The sequence below is a fragment of the Phoenix dactylifera genome, chromosome 2, assembly GCF_009389715.1.
Source record: "Phoenix dactylifera cultivar Barhee BC4 chromosome 2, palm_55x_up_171113_PBpolish2nd_filt_p, whole genome shotgun sequence".
Lineage (NCBI taxonomy): Eukaryota > Viridiplantae > Streptophyta > Magnoliopsida > Arecales > Arecaceae > Phoenix > Phoenix dactylifera.
The window spans coordinates 19,149,253-19,162,467 of NC_052393.1; the positions used below are offsets into that span (position 1 = coordinate 19,149,253).

General features: G+C 40.5%; 1 protein-coding gene across 1 annotated transcript; it reads right to left on the minus strand.

Moving 5' to 3' along the window:
- Positions 1-8,603: 8,603 nt before the first annotated feature.
- On the minus strand, positions 8,604-10,211 carry LOC103715461 (AT-hook motif nuclear-localized protein 20-like). Its single transcript, XM_008803079.3, has one exon. The coding sequence runs from the start codon at positions 9,678-9,680 to the stop codon at positions 8,913-8,915; it is 768 nt and encodes a 255-aa protein (XP_008801301.2). The 5' UTR covers positions 9,681-10,211; the 3' UTR covers positions 8,604-8,912.
- Between the last annotated feature and the right edge of the window lie 3,004 nt (positions 10,212-13,215).

Sequence of the window (13,215 nt, forward strand, 5' to 3'; positions counted from 1 at the left end):
TTCGACTTCAATGGGAGCAGAAGTCGGGTGGTCCTTGGCTTCTTCGGCATAGGACGAGCTCTGCCGGCCTCGGCCGCTCTCTTTTGGTATCGGGTGAGCAGCGCTTCGTTGCTCGACACCATCCCTGCAGTCTCTGGAAAAGAAAAGAAAGAGCGCAAGTCTGAGATCAACTCAAAAAGAGAGAGAGAGAGAGAGAGAGAGAAGAAGAAGAGCAAGAAGCGAAACAAAAATAAATGAATGACGCACAACCGCCCTTACCCTCAGGGCGCGCCGAGCTCAGGCCGACATTTATTAAGATCTCCTCGCTTAGGAGATCATTCAAAAGGATATCCCCCCTTAAACACCAAAGAGCTTGAATGATTCTCTGCTCGCCCTCGGTTAGTTTAGAAGCTCTATTATTGGCCTTGATAATCGGCTGGCCCCACGTCGGATTCTCTGCTCGCCCTCGGTTAGTTCAGGAGCTCTATTATTGGAAGAAGGAGCACCTTGGAAGAGTGGTCTACCTCTCCGAAGGGCAAAAGTACAACCATTCTCCGTCTGCGGGGTTAGACTTTAACATGTAACACCTGCGAAAGACATTGACCGAAGTTAGTATGCCGTGAGCAAGGCAGAGGGATAGGAAACCAATTATTACCCTCCACAAGTTCGGAGCGAGTTGCGCTGGGACGAGACGATACGTCTCCAGGATCTCGTTCACAAACCCATGCAGAGGGCACCTCAGGCCGGCTCGAAGTATGTCCACGTATTCTCCGACCCGACCTGGAGGGGGGTTCGTGACTCTATCCCACAGCCTTGTGAACTTAAGGGAACCCACGTGGAAATGGGAATTCGGCTCGAAGTGCATCCAATTCTCCCAAGGTCAGGGTTGACCCGACCCCATCCGGGCCATGGCTCACCTCCGGCCCGACCTCCTTCCCACGAGAAGAAGCCCCAGCAGGAGATGAGGCACCATTAGACATCCTCTCCGCTCACAAATGAAGAAGAAGAAAAAGAAAACCGAGGAAGAAAACGAAGAGAAGAGAACAAGCCTCCGAGCAAGCGTGGGCGGAAAACCTACCGTGGTCCCCGTCGAAAGCACCAGCGACTAGAAATGGAGGGGAAAAACCTTCAGAAAATACTCAGAGGCACCTCCGGAAAATGTGAACAAGAACCAGAAAGAAGCAAAACGAAGAAGGTGAAAGAGGAAGAAGGCAAGAGCTACGGCGACCAAATAAAGATTTTTAGGGCCAGGTCAGGATTTATATAGGCCCTCCCGACGGTTCAGATCGACAAGGCCAAGCCGCGCCTCCCATCCAGATCGCGCCATGTGCTAACCTCAGAAACCGAACCAGCGTATCAACATCGGATCGCCGCTTTAAAAGTAGAATCAAAGCAGCGTCTCGTCGAATACTGGAGCCTTATCATGAACCCACGGCTCAAAACCACCTCGAAAAGCAAAAAACCGCCACCTCGTGCTCTCATTGAAGACGCCCCCAAAGCGCTCAAAACAACGGAACAATTTAAAGCCGTCTGATCTCGCCAGCATAATAAAAATGGCTACTTTCTTTGCCCGAGCTCGTGAATGGCTCGAACTCGGAAGTCGGAGGGTAGTGTTGGAGAAAAAATGGATCACTCAAAGCATGTGGTCAAATCGCTGGCACTTGATGACGAACGTAACGACAACAAGTATACTCTCAGAGTGCCCGACCTCAGAACGCCCGACCTCAAAGCGCTCGGCATCGACAACCACAGAGCTCACGACCTCGATCTCGGCATGACCTTGGCAGGCACGGTCTCGACAGAGTTGAGCCCGATCGACCTCATGGCCAAGAAAAACCCCGTCAAAGGGAGAAGTAAACCTCCCCACTACATCGAAAGTCAAGCCCTCCATATCCGGGATCAAATCCTGTGATCTCCGCCTCAACAGCTGTCCACATTTGAATGCACACGATCTCAACAGATCGCCACCTAGCCCGAAATCTCGGATCGTTTATGATAACTTATTGATTCGCACAATCACGCCCGATCACATGTAACCACTACACCCCTTCCTATAAAAAGGGGAGAGAGCTCTAGGCAGGAAATTATCTTCTTCCTCTCCGGCCAAAAATACATCCTTATATCATTCCTCTCCATTAATTCTCTCCATAAAAATTCCTCTCTGACTTAAGCATCGGAGGGCCTGCGCCAGAACCCCCGGCCACAGGCTTCTTGAAAGTCTGCCAGAGACAGCTGACAGCCGCCGCACCGCCATCCGGAGCTCCTCCTCCTCGGTCCGCGGTCACCTCCGGGTCTAAATTTCAGCAACACATTCAAAAATATTTGTATGTAGGATGGACTAAATCTAACTTGAATCAGGCCTGCACTGATCCATCAAGATAACTTCCAAACTCAAGTTAGACGTTTGGATATTGATATCTGAAGTCAACTGGATTGTTAGCTAATTAGGTGCAGGTGGTGCATATCCTCAGCGATGGACTATGGCTCCATTAATAAGTATGTCCTCCAAGACGACTTCTAGTGATGCACACCTCTCCACTAGTAGGTCTTAATATTTTATATATACTAAGAACTGTTAAGATGGTCCACTTTACTTTTTTTCTTTTTTTCTTTCTTGGAAGACAGGCTGGGATTAGCCATGGAACCTTACCTATTAGTTTATTGCTTAATGCAGTACACATTTTATTAATATAGAAACATGTTTAGAGGATACTTTTTTAGTCTCTAATTTGATTGGTTCCTTTGGCTCAAAGTATGAAGTGCTGATGATGCTGAGCTTGGAAAGGCAGGTGATGTAAAAAGGGGGATCACCATTCTGGTGGATAAAAGAGATTTGATTATTAGTGGATGCAATAATTTCACTAGTAAGTTTCATGGAATTGAGGTTTTACCATTGGAGTGTTAGCTTCAAGTAACCACAGCTTAGTTATAAGTTAGGATAAGCAAAATCCATGTGAAGATGGGGACCTCTACCGATGTGCAAGTTCTTGCAGTCTGGACTCCATTATACTTTTAATTAACATTAGCCCAGCAAGCCAGTGTTTGTCCTTGGGAGGGAATATGAACTATATTTTTTTAATAGAAAAAGATATCAATGATTAAGCCAGTTCTTTCTAATAATTGCAATTGACCTAATGTATTAGAATTATTTTCTTATAAAGTAAGTCAAGGTTGTGTTCTATATGGCTCAAGGAAAGAGTCTATTACTCATTTATGTACCAAATGCTTCTTTGCCCGTAGTTTGTGGAATGCCATCAAAATTCAATTAAGACCAACAGGGTGGCCTTCAAACATGCATGATTTTGGACTGGTTGGAGGTGAAGGAAATTTCAGGCGTTGGGCCGCCGGAGGACCGGCGGCTATAGTGAAGGATCGGCGGCATGGCGGATCGACCACCAAGTAAGCATTCTCTCTTTTTTTTTTGGTGTAAATCCGATGACCTTTGCCAGATTTCCACCATTGCTGGGTCGATCAGAAAAAGAAAGAACAAAGGAGGAGACAAGGACCTTACCTTGGCTCTGAGGAGGTGCTGCGACCACGATTTTGGCGGCACGAAGACAGGGCACGGTGATCCCAAATAGAGGAAAGAAGAGGAAGAAAGGGAAGAAAAAATGAAAATGAAAAAAAAAGGAAGAGAGAATAATTAAATAAATAAATAAATTGAGAGAGAAGTCTCATCCTTGGTTCATCTTTTCTCCATTTCGGGTTCCTTAGAGTTTTTAAATTCATATTTAGATTTTTTTTTAAATAGTGAATAGCAAGTAATTTATTCTTATTAAATAGTTCTGATAGGTGCAATGGATTTGCCCAACTAAACCTAATGATTTTTGGGGGAACAAAGATAAGTGATCTAGCACAAACTTTACTAATTTTGAATTATTGGTCAATTTTAATGGACTATAAAAATATAAATTATATTCATATGATTTTTTGCAATTTGGGATCAAGTATATGATTGTTTTATGATCCATATTTTTTGTCTTATGGATACTTATATATGGATGATTTCTAAAATTATGAAAAAGTGTATTTTTTTATGAAGGTGATACATATTGGGTCTAATTATGAATTATAAACTTTTATGAAAATAGTTGATTTACTGAAAATAATTTTATGATAGTTTTATTGTTAAAGATTATATATGAATTACAAACTCTGTAAAGTCATTTAGCATCTTATTCATATAAAATTTAAGAAAATATATTTTAAGAAAATATAAGATTTTTTATGAGCTCTCAGATTGGTATTGTAACAACCTAAGACCTCATCCAAAATAGCTAGCCGGAAGGTATTATTTGGATTTCTTAATTCTGTATAAGTATCCAAGATTTACCCAGCGAATAACCGATGTGAGACTAAACACACGTCCACATATATCGTCACATACTCCCTCTGTTTAAGCCATGACATCCTCATCAGGCTAAGGGTTCAAATATATTTAAATCTAATCACAAACACCACGATCGGCCTGTGGTCAACCCTAATAAATTTGTGTTGCAGTATCTCCTAGTCAGAAATTATGATATTTTGTCGATTACGAAGACGACCCAATTATGGATTATAGTGACCGTAGCGCGAAAAATCTGTGAGCCACTAATTGAAAGTATGGATAAATGGCAAATATTTGATGATTATAAATATTTTAAATTATACTTGTAGCTTTACGAATTTGCATAATTTGTGCGTACATAATTGCTTTGCTATGATACAATTTGTTATTATCTTTATGAAATATTTTATTTTATAATATAAATTTACTTTCCAAATGATGCATTGAATCATGTAAAAATTTATGCTTCATCCGGTAAGTGGTGCATGGTTACTTACTAAGACGCAAAGCTCATTTGTCTCTTTATATTTTTTTTAGATAATTAAGGTTGCTAGGAACGGAAAAGAATAAATGAATGAAGGATGAAAGTATAAAGCTTGAAGCATAATTGCAAGCTATTAATAAATATAGTTATGACTGTAAATTAAGTTTGGGTTATGTAGTCTTGAATATTCAAATGTTGGATTTAGATGCTCTGTTCCCGCTTCTCTTTATTTAGTAATGAAATCGGACTAAATTTATAATTCTATGAATTTTTGTTGTGGACAATAATATCCTACGGTAGCACGGCCATGTCATGCTCCGAATCTGAAGTCTAACACCTTTCACTTCTTATCATCTATGGCCAACACACCTGACCTTCGTTAAGACCCGCAAAAAGAAACCAATATCTAGATGATGCACCCTTAAACTCATTTGCCCTAAATTTATCATATTAATAACTACAGTGGGTTTCCTAAAGATTGTCTGCAGCTTTACATTATTATTATTATAAAGAGAGACATTTCTCTAAACCAGTGGTGATGTAAGCTTGAGCTTAAAATTGTCTAATGCTACCTTCCCATGGCTCGAAGTCCACATGGTTGAATTCAACCAAGAAAACAGGAGAAAGTAACGATTTTTGAAGCCAGCCGGCCCCTACAAGTTCGATAGAGGAGAAAGGGGCATTAGAAGTCATCTTCTATGGACGACACTTTCTTTCGTAGGTAATTAGATTTAGTTAGCTTAACATGTGGTGCGTTGAACATCTGGATCCCTACAAATAAACGTCTAAAGGGCCTACGATCAAATAATTTATTCAAGTGGACGATTCCCAGAAAATTATTGGTTCCACATTCCAAGTTGCCGATTGGTGAATCTTCCATGCTATCATGGCGTAGAACTTAAGCTTGTTCTGTTGGCCTTCATCAGACCGTCGCCATCGATTCACGAATCTAGGCATTTCTTGATGGTGTCCAAAACGTGCTTTGTCATCAAAGCATGGAATCAGTTACCAGCACCATCAAGTCATGCTGCAATTGTCAAAAAATAACCCAAGTCACGGCTTAATGTTCACCCGTGACTTTAAACCTCTTTTTTTTTAAATTTATAAAGAAATGTTTTAGGTTTAAAAAAAGAAAAATTGAACTAATTTCAAGATTTCCTTCAAAATAAAGAAAATAATTTCAAGAAAAGCTCACCAAGGAACATAGGGGTAACTTGGGATTCTTCACCACATAAGAGGACTCCATCGACAATAATGTAAGGGATGCTACTAACTCAACTGAACCCTCTACAAAAGACATCTGAAAGGGTAATAAAAAATCTCTCACCCATTTGTAATAATCTAAAAGGATTGGCCCGAAGGTATTGTTTGATTAGCCAATATGATTTTTTTTTTTTTTTGTATGTGTTGTCAAGGCCAATATTATGTGTTTATAATTAACATAACTCTTCTTCAATGGCAGTCTTTACAGTTCGGAAGTCATATAATAAAAAAATGCAAGCTTCAATTAAGTTAATCAAGAGTTCAGATCAGGTTCTCTGTACTTGCAGCATGACTATGTCATGCATCATCAGCGGGCCATCAATTTTTTTTTGATGTGAGATAGCCCCAAGCTTTTCATCTTTCTGTTTCCATCATTCTCTCTCCGAATTTGATTGCAATCTTAGAGCTGTCACCATACTCAGGAAGTATGTTAAAACTTGCCAAATTTTTTGAAAATTATTCTCAGAAAAGCAAAAACTTATGAAGTATTTAGCAAAATAGATTATGATCAACAAACTTGTCAAAGTCCATAGATTTGATTTTGATGGTAGCCTCATCAACAGTTTGTGCATTTCCTACTACCTATTGATCAGAATAGACATTAGTTGGCTTTGTAACAAACATCACAAGCTGATTTTCTTTTGATGATTGCCAAAACAGTGCAAACCAAAGCACGATCGATGGATCTTAAGGAAAGTGAAGACCATAGTCTGGTGCAAATAACACAATTACTGAAGACTTATGAAGAATTTTCTAGTTGAATACAGGGATTGTGCCCTTTTTCTACATTAAAAAATCACAATGAAACGAAATTGTTATGTGACCAAAATTGAGAATGTTATCCCTTTATAAATGACACACAATCGATGCCTTGACATACATGAGAACCTTCAGAACAACCGAGAAAGAAGTAAATCGATTTAACAAGACTGTTGAAGGGATTTTTAGATAGAAGAAAAGGGAACAAAAAACCTCCTAATCGTGGTACTGTGAGGTTACCATATGCAATCATCAAAGGGAAGCTGCTATAAAGAAATTGAGAGCGAGATGAGTATGATAAAAAGCTACAATGTACAGCATAAGCCTGGAAAGTCAGAGATGGATAATGGGAGTATGAGATAGACATATTTGTATTTACTCTTAAAACCTTATCATATCCATCCTTCGATGAACATTAAGTTAGTACAAGAAAGAAGACAGATACTGACGATATTAGGAGTATCAGCCTGAGGTTATAGTAAAACCAAGATGGACGGACGAGGCAAACTAATTATGCATGGTGTGTTAAATAGGTATCTGAAATATGTTTATAATAGGATCTATATAGCAAATCAATGACACAGGAGTAACTGATACTCTATACATGAGCTAATGCTTTTTTTTTTTTTAATTGCGGTCGTATTGTAGCGCTACCAACATCTGTCAATATTTTTATAATCAAACACGAACGTGTAAGTTGCTGAATAACAATTTGAGAGTTGTTATGTTGTCTGATTTCAACATTAAGATAATGGAATATAAAAATTGAAGAGAGAAGATTTTGGGTCAATGAATTCACGATTTCTTAGTTTATTTTAACTAGAAAACATAATAGTGAAAATGAGAAAAATGAATTTATCATCTCTAATAAATTCCTTATTAACATCACACAGAACTTGGTATGGTTGAAACATCTCTCAGAGTATTTCATCCTGGGTATGCATGCATCTTATCCTAAGGAAGGTTTTCCAGGGATCATGATGCAAATAAATGCATGTCTGAGATCATGTTCAGTGTCTTCTACTGATTTTGCAACATTAGGGTATTATTCTGTCCTATCTGGCCCTTGTGTCCTACCATGGATCAACTTGTCATAAATAAATTTTTGCTATTGCCCATTCATATTCTTTGAAAATTGTTTCCCATCCATCGCGTCTATGTTTTGGACAGCATGAATTATGTTTCAACTTTTTATAAGAAATAAGGGGAAAAAATGAATGTTTACAATTTCCGATAGGCACGAAAATATATACTAAAGACGAATAACAGTATACCAGACTTCTAGCTACCATCAGGTTTTCGGTGCAAGTGCGAATAGTAAGACTTTGGTGCAGCATGAATAATGTACAGTGATGTGCAAAATAAGACATCCAGCACTATTGTCATTTGAGAGGGTTCCAAGTACTTGTTACCGCACGCGGTGAATCGAATTAATAAGTGAATAAATTTTATTAAGACTGCAGAGTAGGATTCAAATGATTCTATCCAGGTCATAGCTAGGGATGAAATAATTGAATATGAGCAAGCATGGGCAGTAGTTAACTCACGACCCCCTTTCAGAATATTTTATAAAATTAAAGAATTTCATGCATAGAATGCTGAAATTCAGCAGGCCTACTATAGTCTGTTAAAGGCCGATGTTCAGGGTTTTAAAAGGATAGTTCAATACACATTTCCCCCTCCATTTTTTTTTCAAGCTATGATACAATTCCACCTAAATGCATGATTATAAGCATCTCCAGTAGAGCTTGTATCATGTTGTGGCCGCAGCTTGTAATCGAGTAGAGATGGAAATTTAAGGGTTCACTGATTAATATATACATGATGAAAAGAAAGAGCTGAGACAGGCAAACTCAAATCTCCAACAGCTAGGATACATCGGATCTTTAACATCCGGCTACTTTATGTCAGCCACAAAGGGCAATAAACTGATTATTAACACCACTCCTGCACATCACGCTATCGAAGGAAATATAAATAAAAAGCTCACCATAAGAGTATTCCATCATGACCCATTATGTATCATGCACACAAAGCTGGGGCTTGGACATGAGATTGCCTGCTTCTCCTTTTCCTTCCCTTTGATTTCCCTCGGTTTTAGTATGGGGGCCGAGCATGAGCCCATGCGAAGGCGTCGTGGTCCAGCTGCGCGCCATTAGGGAGCAGATTTGGAGGAAAATTGTAGATGGGGAGCGAAGATGGGTCGGCCAATCCAGCCCCCATCGCCGTCGGCGACCTGCAGGGCAGCTGTCCGCCGCTGCTGCCTGGCCCTTCCTCCTCCTCCTCCTCCTCCTCCTCCTCCACCTCCTCCTCGAGCGGCAGCCGCTCGTAGGTGGCGTTAGCGAACGTCGCAGCGACCACCATGACAGGCCCCGACGTGACGAGCGAACCGACGACGCTTCCCCCCACCACCTGGCCCTGCCCACCGGCCAGGTACACCGTCAGGCCGCTGGACCCCGGCGGGGCTGGGCCAGGCAAGAAGGTGCCGGTGAGTGAAAGAATCTCGAAGCGGCCGCGCAGCGCGACGACCGCTCCCGGCGCAGCTGGCTGCCGGAGCGTGACGTTGGCTACTGCACCGGTGCCGCTGAGGACGCAGACGCCGCGCTGCCGGCGGCGTGCAAACTGTGCTATGCACTCAGCTATGTCGGCGCCACCAGCCACCTCCATCACATGGCTCCGGAGGGCGTTGGGGCTGTCGCGGGTGACAAAGATGGGGGGCTTCGGCTTGTTCTTGGAGCCTGGAGGGCGGCCACGGCTCCGGCGGGTCGCGACCTCGATGGCGCCCTCCATCGGCTCGTCGCTGTTGTCTCTCTCCTCCTCTCCATCAGCTCGGGTGCCGGGATCGGTTTCCTTTAGGGGCATCATCTGGTTGAGCTCCCTGGGGCCGGAGGAACCGGGGGACGCCGGTTCAACCCCGCGGGGAAGCCCAAAGTGCCCGGTCCACCAACGATTCGCCAGTTTCTCGATGGTGACTTCTCGTTTCTCCTCTTCTTACGTTTCTACTTCTATCAGATGAACATTCTTCTCTTTATGCATAGAGAAAAACCCCAAAAGACGTCTGAGATTTTAAGCGAAGCCGAACCTTTGGAGAACAAGAGAGCAAGATAATTATAATAAAAGGAAGCTCCCAAGTAAACGAGGGGCTTTTCTAATCTCTGCCTATAAATTCACTCATATATACAAATCTCTATATTTGCCCTATGGGAGGAAGATGGGTGCTTTGCTCTTCTTCCTTGCCAGGAGCAGCTGAGTACGTTCAAGATAAGGAATCAAAAGTAGAAAGAATTACTCTATTTCTTGGACTAGAAGAAAACAACTCTGAAGGCCTACTATGATAGGAAGGATCTCTCTCCCGGTCTCCCCTCCGCCCCCCCCGGCTCCTCCATCTCTTTCAACTCTTTTATTCTATCAGCGTCTATATGCGGGAGAGAATAGAGGACAGTACTGTAGCAGATAGGTATTCTCCGGCTACTTCGGTTCTACCCACGAGAATGGTTGCCAAGACCAACTTAGAGCGAGCGAGAGAGAGAGAGAAGAAGGGATTCGTTGGGTTTACATTTGATTAAAATATATCTGTTAAGTCATTTTAGTTTGTTGCTGCTACTGTGGAGATGATGGGTGCTTGGCACTTTGGTGGGGCGTAGAAATGAAACAGTAGAAGGGAAGGAGGGTGTTTGGAAATTAGGGTTCTTTGTAGGGCCGCGTGCGCGTGGGAGGTGGGGGGCACGTCCCTTTCTCAGGCCCCGACATCCCAACTACGGAAACAGAGAGGTGATATGTGGGGCCCCTTTCTATTTTCCCCTTTTGTTTTCATTTTCCCTGCCTTAACTCTATTCATGGAAGGATGCTTAAGATGATGGATCCTATCATTTCGACTCCGGAGAACACCTTTTTCCCTACTATTTCCTGTACCTCGACCGTCTCCTCAGGCACACAAGTGCAACCATTTTGGAACTCGCTTTAAGATGCACACCGTGCTACGGCCCACGGAGGGGATTGGCGCCGTTCCTGCGGGGTTGACGAGCATTATATATATATATATATATATATTTGCAGGACTTGTTGATATTTGGGAATGGAGGCCTGCAGGAAATCAAGTTTATATCCTGATCAATAATTGAATTGGATTTGGACATGGCACTATAAGATCTGATCAACCCAATAAGTTGTTTGATAGAAAATATGCATGCATACTTGTTATCTGCTCATGGAAATGTTATATGCATGTTGCTTCTCAATTTATTGTAAGAATCAGTTTACATTGGTCATTCTCGGAAAAAGAAAAAAAAGAAAAAAAAAAAGAGCCAAAAAATATGGACCCAAACAAAAGGGCAAAAATGAAGTGCATCTATAACCCATCAAAATTAAGAAAAGAATATGTACTTCCTCAAAAAAATATCAAAGATGCAGTTATTAATGTCCTTGCTGTTAAATTCATGGTTCAAATATAACAAGGTCTTTTATGATGGAGGACAATATGAAAAAAGCATAGATTAGTCTTTCTAGTGGCAGATTTCATGAAGAAGTTAGATTAAGTCACAACTAGCTAAAACTAGCTCATAAAATACTCAAATGTTCATTTATACAAGCTTAACTTTTAGACCATTTGTCCAAGTGACTATTATGAAGCGAATCTAGAATTGGCTTGATTGATATTTAGAGCTCTAGTTGACAAAAGAGCTAATAATGCAATTCTACATAGTGTTACTAAAATAGATATCACTTAGACGTGCATACCAAAAAAAGTTAAAAAGAGTATATTCTCTCAACTTTGATGTGCACAAATTCCGCAAAGCTTTTGATGTAAACATGCATATGAGTTACTATGCATTGAAGGTCAAATCATTAATGACCCACTCAAACTGAAGATCCATACTGATCTACAATATTAATTAAACATGCTTAAACCCACGGTCATGATCGGCAACATTAAAAGTACTTTAAATCAGAAAATCAGATATATTTGAGGTTTCCTACCTACAAATCAAGTGTATAAAATTAACTTATGATTGTTTTAAGATGTAATATTTTTCCAAGATGTATCCATGTTTTAAGATGCATATTTTGTGATTTTTCTTTTTTTTTCTTCATGGGGCAAATGCTATGATTAGAAATGTAGATTTTCAATTCGTACGATTCTAGCGCACAGCATTATATGGCCATCAATTTTTCTAGTCATTTGATGCCTCAAATTAGATACTTCGAACACTTATACTTTAAAGGCATTTTTTACTGTTAATAAAATTGATTCTCAGTTTTTTGAATCATCGTTAAATTTTAAATTCACTAATTTGAATCATAAATTATTAGTTTAGCATCATCCACTTCATTGTCAAATATTTAAAGGCATAAAAACCAGATTCCAAGTGCTTTGAATACTTCTAGGCATATGCTAGAATGAATGACACCGAAGAATTGTCCATTTAGTTATTACTTGATGCATGGATAACAAATTTAAATTAAACATATGATATTTTAGAAACACTTGGATATTATAGATCATGACCTAGTGTTTACAAACACCTAATTCTCAATGTTGAGGACCACAAGCACATGACAAATGAGTGATGTGAGATCTACACGAGCATGTAAGTGCACGTCATTGCAAGGGACACAAGCATAAATAAATGAACACATGCATACATGAGTAATTAAATAGATGAATGAATGAATAAAAGAACAGCAGCACGGTGCGTCACAGACATATCTGGCTTGTGTGAGAACCCCATCTCAAGTAGCTGATTTTCAAAACATTTGCAGATTTAGCATCCCCAGAGAAGCCATTGCCTGCTAAATTGCATGCCAAAGAATTAAGAGGACTAAAAAATAGTGGATATATGCTATTTCCTATTTTTTTATCAAGTTTTTAGTTCTTTCCTATGGCTTAAATTTCATAGGAGTTGCAGTCTTCAATCGTCAGCTTTGTATCACGTAGGACCATACCAATAGTGTTCGCAGCTGGGCTGGGTTGGAGGTGGACTCCACCACTAAAACTGATTGGTAGCAGTAGGGCATGAATAGCTGCAATTGCTATTTAGCTACAATAATTACAAAGCAAATTATTTTTTATTTTTATTTTTATTTATACAAAGGTGACTCAGCCTGAGTATAGTCAATGAAGTAAGAAAAAAAGTTAACAAAGAGGAAACGGATTAGACTTGTCCAGCAAAGAAGGCGACCTAGTCAGCAGCGCTATTTATCTTCTTGAAAGCTCGGATATGTCCCGAAACAGCGGTTGTCCATTATCATACATGTGTGACCTTGAATCCATTCGATCACAAAGCAAATTATTGTTGAGCGGAGAGAGGACGGGCGATATCGCTCTAGGACAGGATGGACATGAAAATGGAGACGACTTGGGTGGCAGGATGGGCCCAAGATATGGGTTTTCCTTGTTAAC

What these genes read in the sequence shown, in the direction of transcription:
- LOC103715461 (XM_008803079.3), bottom strand. Translation starts at nt 9,680, where the DNA reads ATGATGCCCCTAAAGGAAACCGATCCCGGCACCCGAGCTGATGGAGAG.